Source organism: Antrostomus carolinensis, unplaced genomic scaffold (genome assembly GCF_000700745.2).
Source record: "Antrostomus carolinensis isolate BGI_N321 unplaced genomic scaffold, ASM70074v2 scaffold5942, whole genome shotgun sequence".
NCBI classification, from domain to species: Eukaryota; Metazoa; Chordata; class Aves; order Caprimulgiformes; family Caprimulgidae; genus Antrostomus; species Antrostomus carolinensis.
The window spans coordinates 52,754-64,097 of NW_010300077.1; the positions used below are offsets into that span (position 1 = coordinate 52,754).

General features: G+C 32.9%; 1 protein-coding gene across 1 annotated transcript in view; it reads left to right on the forward strand.

The window, feature by feature from the left end:
- CCDC91 (coiled-coil domain containing 91) overlaps nt 1-8,332 on the forward strand; it is a gene marked incomplete at both ends in the record, with an annotated part of 61,070 nt that extends 52,738 nt beyond the window's left edge. The window contains 3 exons of the mRNA XM_029083757.1: nt 5,998-6,090; nt 6,281-6,349; nt 8,156-8,332. Coding sequence (XP_028939590.1) covers nt 5,998-6,090; nt 6,281-6,349; nt 8,156-8,332 — 339 coding nt within the window. The remainder of the gene's footprint in view (nt 1-5,997; nt 6,091-6,280; nt 6,350-8,155) is intronic.
- Nucleotides 8,333-11,344: the final 3,012 nt, after the last annotated feature.

The window sequence follows — 11,344 nt, forward strand, 5'->3', positions numbered from 1 at the left end:
TCCTGCTGATGAATGAAGTACTGAAATATTTGCTAAATGTTTCTGAAGATATTTTTTTCCCAAATCTTGAGGGACAGGGATTGCTCTATGTCCATATGTAATGAAGGTAGAAAAAAAATGTAATTATATTGGAGATGAGATAAAGTCTTATTATGCCTATGTTTCTTCTGTTAAACTATTAACTACAATGCAGTTTCATTAGACTAAAAAATTTAGACTTTCATTAGACTAAAAAGTTAGACTTTTTTAAGAAGAAAATTGGTCACTGAGGGTGAATTAGACATCCCTTCCAACCCTAACCATCCTATGATTCTGTATGTCATAGTATACTGTTTTTTTCAGAATGATGCTATTAAAAGAAGGTTCCAAGTGTCATTTCATTAGTGTGTGAAAATTCTTTCCTCGTATTAAAGATCTGGGAAAGTATGAAATATCATTATTTTGTTGCAGAGATACTACAAATAATGCAAGCTTTTTTTTCTGTTTAGTATTAGGATATTCATATTAACTTTGGTTGTTCCATTATGTTGTTTGCTGTTTAGTTTTTGAATGATTATCTGACTGCTTTTACATAAGCTATGAATAGCAGCTAACAAAATTAATTTATGGATACTGGTGATCTGTGCATGATGATTTACTCAATATTGTGAAGGAACCAATCTGCAGAAACATAAAATAGGTGCCTATTAATTATAGAAAAAGAATTGCATCCTCATTTGTGGATGAAATCCTGTACTCATTTCCTCTTAAAAGAAAACAGTACAGGGCCCAGGAAGAAACTATCTGTATTTTAAAAAAGCATTTTAGTTCATGCAAAATAACCTATTTTTTCTTTTTTTTTTTTTTTAAGAAAAAGAAAATTGTAGTTTAGTATTAAAAGCAATGTGCAGTTATAACTGTACTAAACTAGAATTAGTTTTTAATAGCTTTAATACAGTGTTTTAGCTGTAAAATAGCTCATACCCTGCATTATTTCATTCACTCCATGGATTATTTAACATATACTATGTAATCCTTCAAAAGATGCTTAACTGAAAGAAAAATATAATGATTCCTCAGAAATAAATTTAATATATAATAATAACAAAAGAGACAGACTAGTTGCTATTGTGATTAAATCTGTTTACAATGTCTTCTGTGACTCACATTCCAGGAAAAAAAGAAAGATTTTTTGATTTCTTTTTTACAGGAATCAAGAAAAACCACAGGACCTCTGTATTTATATTTGAATCTACATCAAACAGTTTTCATTTGGAACCATTGCCTAGAAAACTTCTTGCAGGGAGGAAAACATTATAACCTATTTTTGAATGCCTTTTGTTTTAAGTTGATTTTTAGAAGACTCTTCTTGACTTCCTTTTGCTGCTTTCCAGAGAGTAGAGTAGAAATATTAGTGTTTCTCTCCACTTTGGAATACCACTTTTCTAAAAAGTTTGCTGTTTTTCTTTTATTGGAAAGCACTTTCCTGTGTCTCATTGGGCCATCATGTCCAACTACAATTTGCTCCTCAGAATTTTTACACATCAGAATTTTGCAATATTAACCCTATACTCACTGTATAAGGAATAAAAGGAATCATAGCATTGTCAGAGATAAAGGCTAGGTAAGAATGCTGGGGTATGGAAATTGGTTTAGGTAAGGTGAGGCATTAAAGAGCTATACTACTGTACCTGAGCTAAAGGTTTTTAGATCTGTCTGAGTATCTCTTCATAGTGTTTTATTGTTTACTGTGCCTTATAGATAACATGCACAATGTGAATGTGCAGCCTAGCAAACTTACACTGGCTGAAAACTTTCATGTTGTACTAAAGTGGAGTTTTCACTGAGATTTATTTTGACCTCACACTGATTCATCCACCATATTTCCAGTTCAGGACATTTTTTATTTTACTTTATTTTATTAAGATTATCTGTAGCCATAACTTTTCATCACTTTCCATTTTTGCATTTTAGTCCAGAGACTCAGTAAAGTATATTTGTTTAATAACAGCTAGATCATTGGATCCAAAGCCCCAATAATTTATAATTTTCTTACCTATTTTCTGGTTCTTGGATCATTGATTAACAAAAGAAAAACCTTCTTTCAACTTCAATTTAGAAACTTCACGGACGTCATCTTATAGTCTACACAGGTTAGGTGCTTTTTTCCAAATGTAAGACTCCGTAAGTAGGTCTCCATCATAACTTAAACCGGAAAACTAGAATAGACTTGATTATTTTTCATAGGACTGTTAGGTCTGATGAACTCGTTAGCCTACTTACAGGAGGCTACTGCTTCTCTTTCTGGAAGGGTTTTATTATGTTTCCTTGTTGAAGCATGGGCGATATCCTCTTGTCGGGTACAATTACCAGGAGACCTCCAACTCTAGTGTCCAGATAAGCCTAAGAGAAAGTGGCCTCCACAATTCTTGTGAATCAAAATCCAGTGTATAGATAGTTCAGAGTGGTGCCTTAAGTCCCAACCCTCTGCCTTTATTCCTTTAATACTGTCCTTTAATACCTCCCTTAACAGAGAGGGAAATGTTAATAATTCTTAGCTGTGGAAATTGGAAATTCTGAATGAGATTCATCCAACTCACATCTTTTCTATAGCTTTTATGTCTGTTCAGAAGGGGAGGGGATTATGAGATAAGTTTACTCACTTGTAGGCATTTATCTCAGCATATATGATCTTTAATTCAGCAATGGTCTGCATTGTTAAGAGACCTTTACTATAGTTGAACAAAAATCTACAAGCTGAGTAAATGAACCTAAAACATCCTGTTATTTCCTGTTAGCTAAAAATGCAAGAACACTTGAAAGCTCTCAAATGCATAAGTGCTGAGGTGAAATTGTCACCTTTTATATGTTTTTAACCTTCAACTCCCTTTGATAACTTCATCTAGAAAATCAACTGAGGTAGCATTGACTGCATATGAATTTCATTGTGTCCATTTAGTACCAGAGTCCAAAGTCATTCTGTATATGTCCAGAAAATTAATATACCTAATGCTTCTATATAGTAACTATTTTAAAATCTGAAATATGAAGTGAGTTGCTGTAATTTAAAGACTAGTTCCAGAAGGGTTACAATAGCTTGCTGTGCAGACACATTTGAAGTACCAGCTTAGCATTCTACTCATACATTCATTAATAATTTCCTTTGCATTACTGCTTTTTTTTGAAGTCTGTCAGAATGCTGTCATCAAATAGCAATAGCTAAAATAGCCTTGATCACTGTCAGAAGAGGAAATGGACAGAAATCTTTACTGTCCATAACTTCCCACATTTTCTGCTCAACTGTAATGCATAACCTGGATAGTCAAGTATGTCTTTGAAAGATCTGTGCTTCAGTTAAAAGGAATTTGGATGACAACGTATTGCATTCTTTTCTATAAAATGGATTCATAATAGCACTGAGCTGCTTTACATCATTTTAATAAGGTCAGCTTTCAGGGGGATTCCATGACTCCATATGAGGGCTAATACTACTGTGGGGCACCTGTGAAAAAATAAAAGTTCTTGATAAATAATTCAATTCCTTATTAATTACATGCATAATGGAAGCTTCCATCATTTTTCTTGTATCTATGCTAACTATGTAATATAGACTTTCTGAACTCAAGACCTGTTTCAGGGAGAAGCAGTTCACGTTATTTTATTCTGCTTTGTCTATTTCCAGTTACTTATTTCTTTTCATATAATTTATGTAATATAATAGCTGAAGGTATGTTTCTCTCTGAAAAAGAAAACTATTTGACCAAATATAAATTCTGAAGTCAAATAAACAGTTCTTCAAGGTATTTCTCTGGGACTAGTAGAAGAGAATCTGCTTTACTGCGTTGTATGGACAGCTGTTGCAACATTTGTGCTGATATATGAACTTTTGGAGGTTCAGATATGAAGGTAACCATTTATGGAAGAATTATTCCACATGAATAAACATTTATATTAGAATAGGAAAGGACATGCCAAGCTGTTCACAAGAGGCTTACAATCTTGAATTTCTAAATTTTATGTTTCTAGGAGAAATGAGGATGCTATATAATATAAAAGAAATGGCATTGAAATATGCCAGAACTCATTAGTTCTTATTTTGAAATCACTCTAAGTGTACTTACAAATAGTTACCTCTAGCATTTTGAAAAATAGGAACTAGTGTGTTTTTCTACACGATACAATTGTTAATACAGTTCTTTTTTAATTTCTGTGAATTCCATAAAACTCAAAGTGTAACATCTTTGTTACACTTTGAGTTTTATTAGAAAACAGATCGTTTTCTAATCTACCAAGGAAATAGGAGATCCTAAGCTCAATTTAAGTGATCATACTGCAAATGGCAGCCACAGCAGCCTTAATTTTAATGGTAATTTTTTACTCATTAGGCAATGTTTTTTGCAGTTAGTGTCAAGCAAAAGCAGTATATTGTATTTTAAAGGTTTCCCTTTATGCTTCCACAAGAAGCAAAGTAATTTATTTTCTATTACTGTCTATATTTCCATTTGTTTGGTATGTGATATCTCCATGGAACTGATTTAATTTGACAGGTGCGTCCAGGTGTTGTTAAACTTATTACTGTAACAACTAGCTGGAGTAAAATTTTCTCGTTTTGTACAAAGAGTTGATCTCTGGATTTAGTTGCACACTCTCCTTTGCAGTGAAGGAGATACATTTTCACTTTGTAGTTGTATTAAAGATCAGAACTTTTCAGGTTTCTGTATGATAAAGTTTTGGTCCTGATACCCATATTTTTCAGGACTGTAGGTCTACTTATGAAAAATAAATTGTTCCAGCTAAAAACCAGGACAAACCATGATGTGAATTTTGCCACTCCTTCTACAGGTGTTTTCCATTAGAATATGTCTGCTCCATTCAGACCTATTTTAAGTAAATTCACAAGGAAATGCCTCTTTACATGTTTATCCTGGAAGGGCAGATAGGTGTTTTATTTTATAAAGCAGTCTAGAAGTTTTCTATTTTATTCTTCAAATGAAAAAATATTTTTCAGAACATAGTATTGCAATTTAGTAATCTATTTCTAGCTGCCATTAGAGACACTTCTAATTAAAACATAATAAAATTAATGAAACAGAAATTATGTTCTTAGTACCAGTAAATGCTGGTAAAAGGAGTATTTGCCTGCATAAGTGTTTGTGTAAAAAATGTATGTTCTTTATATACACTTTGATTTATATAAGACTCTACGGTTACACTTTGGGTGATCTTGTAAAATATTATTATGCATTGATAATATATAATACATAATCTCTTCAATAACATGTGAAAAAATGTACTGATTTGCTAGCAACTATCTCATGACAAATACCTAACATCAATAGTGTCTAGTAATAATTTTTAGTCTGGGAAAACAGTTTGGCTCTTACATCTTTCAAATGCTTTACTTTTTTTGTGAAAAACAGATAAATGGGTTGTGATCAAGAACAGTGACAGATTATACGTCTATATATAGACTACTTGGTCAGTTTGTTTTAGTGTTCATTTTCTCCCTGAAAAAATATTTTTGATTACAAGAAACTTAGAAAAAAGAAACTTTTTTGCTGTCATTTCCTGGCTTTCAAAGTTCATGGTGTCACAAATGGTTGAAAAACATACATTTGACTTCTGCCCTCTATATGTATAACTGAGAGGTAGTACAAGTATAATTTAAATTCTGCAGCAGTTTAAATGAAATTTTTGAAGTGTGGTGTTACTTAGGACATCTTTTTAAATGTTGTAAGAGTTGTTTTTATATAGTGATTTTTTTTTTTAACTACTTTCCTAATACTCTTCAGACTGAAAGGAAATGTTAGATAATCAGGAAGCTGTGCATTTCTTATTGTAATTTTTTTTCATGTCATTAAATCAATTAAATGAGTGCTGTATATGTCATTTAACTGAATCTACCTTTTAAGTAATTTTGTAACCAACTGACAAACCTAAGTATCTTGGATTAGTTATTTTTGTCTGTTTTACTAGCAGACTATGGTTACAATAATATGGATGTTTTTTTCCCAATAGCATCAGCGACTTCTTGACATTTTGGAAGCAGAGAAGGAGGTGTTATCAGAAAAGATAGAAGAAGCCTTGATGCAGCAGTCGAAAAAACACAAGGTATTGCTTTTATTATTAAAAAAATGGGGAGGGAAGGGTCTGGTCTTTACCACGGAGTTCATTGGGAATGATCCTGTCACAGTCATTGATAGAAAGAGGAAGTGTTCTCAAGCACTTTAACTGTTTGAAATTATTTTTAGCGGCTCCTCTATTGTGTATTGCAGTTTGTAATTTTTTGTAACATTTACAGGAAGTGCTGGACAAATGTCTGGATGAAGAAAGACAAAGAAGTAAGGAGGCTGTGGCAGCTGCTGCAAAGGTATCTCTTGTTAAGTAGTAGACATGGAATGTGGATTCCATGTGTGTCATTACAAATGCCAAGTTCAGCAACTCATTTCATAACTAAATTGGTCAAACTCTTATGTTCTCCTCTGTATTTAAAAGAAGCTAGTTCTATAAATCTTGAACATATCTGCTATATTCTATGCCTTAATACAGATAGTCTATGTAACTTACTTCTATCTAAGATAGCCTCTGAATTAGTTTATAACAAGAAGTCACAATATTGCAGTTCATTTGTAGGTGTTACCCAAATATCTGGGTTTGTGGTCTTTCAGTTAACAACATGAATACATCTTGATTTGAAGTGTCAGGCAGCAGGGCCAACTAAAGATCTTAATAAAACAATTAACGTTGTGTCTTATTTAACTTCTGTTAAATATGGTTGTTTTCAATGAAGACAGAAATATTTTGTAAATCATATAAAAACTTGCACGTTTTAACAGTTTTTCAATTATTTTATTAAAGTTGATGTTTGAGTAGAAGTGAGTTTTCACTTTAAAAAATATTATTTCTTCAGTCTCTTTCGTTATTAAGCGCGTTGGGGTTAGGACAGTAATTTTGTAACTGTTAAGCTCTTTTTAATTTCTAATACTGATGTAGAATCCAGTTCAAAATTGCAGTTGCATGTATTGATCTGGGTAAACTAGTGATGTATGTTACCTAGCACAATTGGTTAGGCAATATTATTGTTTCCTGTACATCTTCATGTGTAGTATATGCATACAAGCTGAGCATCTCTCTGAATATCATTGGATAACACAAGAAACATCTGCTGCGTGGTTGATGTCTAAGGGGAAATGTGTATGTAATAAAATATCTTAATTTAATAGGGCATTTTTTTAACTTCCATTTAAATTCTATTTTATAAATGTCTAACTGAAAAAAAAAATCAAGTCCCAGTGAACTGCAAGAAACAACTTTATTTACAAGTGTAGGTATTTGAGGAACCCAGTATTTTTTGCCATTTATAACCTCACTTAACCAGTTCCATAATCACCACCAAAGGACACTGGAATGCCTTGTAAGCTTATTAAAATTGAGGAGTGTGTGGATGTGGTTTGCCAACCCATGTTTGTTTATTTTGGACTTCAATGTGCTATTATTTATTTGTAGATATTATGCAATGATTGTCTTGCCGATAAATATATTTGTGTGGCTCAGCATGTGTAGAGCTGTCCTTATTACTTCAAATTCAGTGTGTGTCTTCTGATGATTTAATGCAATGGGTGAATATAAAAATTGAAAAAAAAAAAAAAAAAGTTGAAACAGTATTTCTTGTAGAATGCATAGCTAAGGAGCTTTGGAAGGGAAGGGGCATTTGTTTTTAGTAAGTATTGGCTACTTTGCCACAGAAAACACTCAGACTGTTTTTGGACTTTAGATACCTGTAGATAAGAGCAGGAATATCTTGTATATGGCAATATCAAGCAGTTCTTGGAGGCCCATGATGTACTTACTCTTACGTGGTTTCTACTGCATGTTTTTTGTGTTGGCATCAAGCAAACTAGTTATTATATACTGTGTTTTCGGCAGGGTGTTTTAGGTGGGACTTAAAGATCATTGCTTGTAACTTTCTTTTTCTTTCTATAACTACAAAGTCATTGTCTAGTGGTAATGCCTGCTTGGTAGCACCTTCAGGTAAATTTAAGCTCATAGTTCAGAAGTGAAAATATTCATGTGTCATATCTTGTCAGCTCTTAGACCTCATTAGAAGTAATATGTATGAGTTAGGCACCCATGCTAAGTATTTTGGTTATTTATTTGTGCTTGTTTTGTTTCAAAGGCTGAAAAAGAAGTAGTGCAGGAGGCTGTTCTGAAAGCAGTAGAGGAGGAGAGGAGACATATGGAGAAGATTCATGCAGACGAAAGAAAAATGTGGGAAGCAGAACGCGAGAGACATAAAGAGGAGATTGCCCAGGCTGTTTGGGAAGCCATGCAAGAGCAAAGAGACCGTAGTCAAGTTAGTATATTTACCCTTCCGTGGTCATTCTTTGTGTATTTTATTTTTTTATTTTGAGTGACTTCCTAATGTTGTGGTGGATTTTTTTATGACGTGTCATTTATCACTGCACTTAATTGATACTTGCAATGCACAGAGATCTTGTTAGTTTATCTTCATCTAGATTGTGTGTATGGAGAGAAGTTGGCATATTCAGAACAAAATTCCTGTGACCTTTTCAGGTACGTATATCGAAATAAGAGAAATCATGTCCTGTAAGTGCTTGCTTTTGTTCACTGACTTCAAAGGGAGCCCAAGATGACTAGCTCAGATACTGGCATTTATGTTGTAGACAGTTTAGGTGACCTTTTATTCTTTATAAGGCCTTTTTAAAGGGACAGGTTTTTCAGCTCAAACTGCTAGTTGATCAAGTAGCTGATAGTGTTGTAATATCTAGTGGTATACTTGTGACAGTGAGTAGCACTGAGGTATAGGAGAGTGTTGTGATTAATTCTGTAAATATCTTGCTCTTGATGTAGTCATGTGGCCTTACTTAATTCCATCTTTTTTAGCTCTGAGAACTTTAATAGTAACAGGAATAATTTATCTTATTCAGTTATAATATATGATGACTTCTCCATTAAGTTCATTTTTCAAATACTTAATGTACTTTCAATTCAAGAATGTTTCTTGCAGAAATTTTCACTTGTTACCTCCACTAAGAACTTGCCTGCTTCCTTTAGGCCATTATAAACATAAGAACTACTAAAATTCTCTTGTCTGACCACAAAAGAAGTCCTGCAGAGCTAACATGCCAGCTGATAGCCTATATATGGTGTCAGATGTGACTTAGGTCTATCAATGAAAAGCACTTGGGACTAAAGACAGCTTATGTGTGGACATCAGTTTTTCTGAGTAGAGCCTTCCACTCAGAAGTGTTCCTTATTTATCATTTTTTACTGAAAGATTTTACTTTCAAGAGCTATAGCTGCACTCTTTACTTTCTTGCAATTATTGCTTACACCACATAATATGTCAAGTCAGCTCTGTAGCGGCCAGAAGTAAAACATACAGTCTAAAGTTTTAGACAATGAAATTTAAAATTGTGGTCCAGTAACACTTGTCTCATTAAATTCTTTATGCTGTGCTGTATAATTCTTTGTTTCCTGTTTCAAAATTGTCATCTAATACTATTATTATGTTTAGTACCAAGTACTGAAACAAATGAGTGTAGTTGAATGTAAGTGAACATGCAAAATAATCTTTTGGTATCAGACATATAAAAAGAGCTTTAAGAGCACTACTGTTATTTCAAGAAAGAGAACTTTATTGCTGACTAACACATTATTTTGGAAAAGAATATTAGGAAAGAGAAGCCTGGGTTGTTTTCAACAAAATCTCTCTTCTCTTGGTTTAGCTTCTTCAATTTATCAGCAGAACAAATAATCTGTGTGAGAAAGAAAATATATTTTTATATTTCCTTCTCTGTCTTTTCCTTTTTTTGTCTTGTATCACATGAGTAATTGTCATAGAAACCTAGATTAAAATTTATTTTTTTCTACTATATATTGAAGATATTTGCTTTACTGATTTGAATTAAAATAAAGGAATTAAGCATAGTATTAAAGAGAAGGAATTTTCCTTCACTGATACTGTAAGTCTGCAAAAGTGAAAGAGAACAGTCAGAAAGGGTCAGTTTAGTCTTCTGCAAATAGGTGAGGCAGAATGGCTTCTGGTCATGGCACCCATAACTAACTCTAGGAATAAGTAATGGAAACATTTGAAGACGTTCAAAATTTTACCATTTTCTTTGAGATACAAACCCACTTTATAATCTATGTGGCTTTAATATATTTTGGTCTGTGTCAGAGTTGAGTAAGAGCAAAACAGAGGAACTTGAGACCCTAAATTTGACAGCCAAACAAGACCTCCAGAGAATTGTGAATTTGGTAGTAGAAGCTGGGGTACAGTGTCAGTAGACATTGAGAATCTTGACCAAGAACCTACAACCCTGGTCTTAAAAGAATTTCTACCAAATGACTGTAAATTAAGAACAGAGAAGATGAACATCAATGTAAAACACTGAAAAGTAAAACTAGAGGAACCATCAGGGAAAAAGACTCTTGTCATATGCATGGTGCAAGAGTTGGTAAACTAGATAGGAAAGACATATTTTAAAAACTGCAGCACCAGTGTGTATGTGTACCATTTTACCATTTAAATGGTAAAAATGAGGGAAAATAATTTGTGTTGTAATGGTAATTTGTTAGCTTCTCCTTTGCCTTTTAGACCAGAAAATATGTTTAGGAGTTTTGACTCTGTGTTTTAAAGGAGGAATTTACTATCCACTAATTTTCTTTATAAAATAAAAGTATATTTTTCACCAGTTTTTAAACACATGCACTAGAAGAACCTTGTACAACTTGGTTATTTATGAGAAGGCAATTGGAAAAAAACATAAAGTATGCTAGTTAACATTTCTTCAGTCAAGGATTTTAGCATAAGAACAATAAAACTGAAGATCACAGTTCTGCTCAATCAGGTGGTGAGATTTCCCTTCATCTTCTAAATAATTTGTTTAAAAGAAGAAAATATGAATGTTTACTATGCAGGGGTGATACAGGTATTTTTTTTTTTAGGCTTCTTGTTGTTGTTGCAGAGTGGCCAGGGTAGAGAGCCATAGTGGATGCAAATCTGGAAAATTTATGCAAAATGCTTCTACTTATTAGATATTCATACTTTACAAAACTTTGTCCTAAAAAATTTTGTCCTCTGTCAGATGTTCAGTCTGAAGATAAGGAGATGCTACTTCCATATAATATTTATTTTATTAATTTAACATTGCCAGAGAAAAATCTAGGAACTTTGGGAGAGTTTAATAAATAACTCATTATTAATATCAAATATTTTGTTACCAAATATGAAACAGCAGATTAAAAATAAATTTACAGTGAAAGCAGGAACTAAGACAACCTGAGTTAATGTTTTGGCTTGATGAAGCAAGCTTGACATACCCTCTTCTTTTTTTTAAAG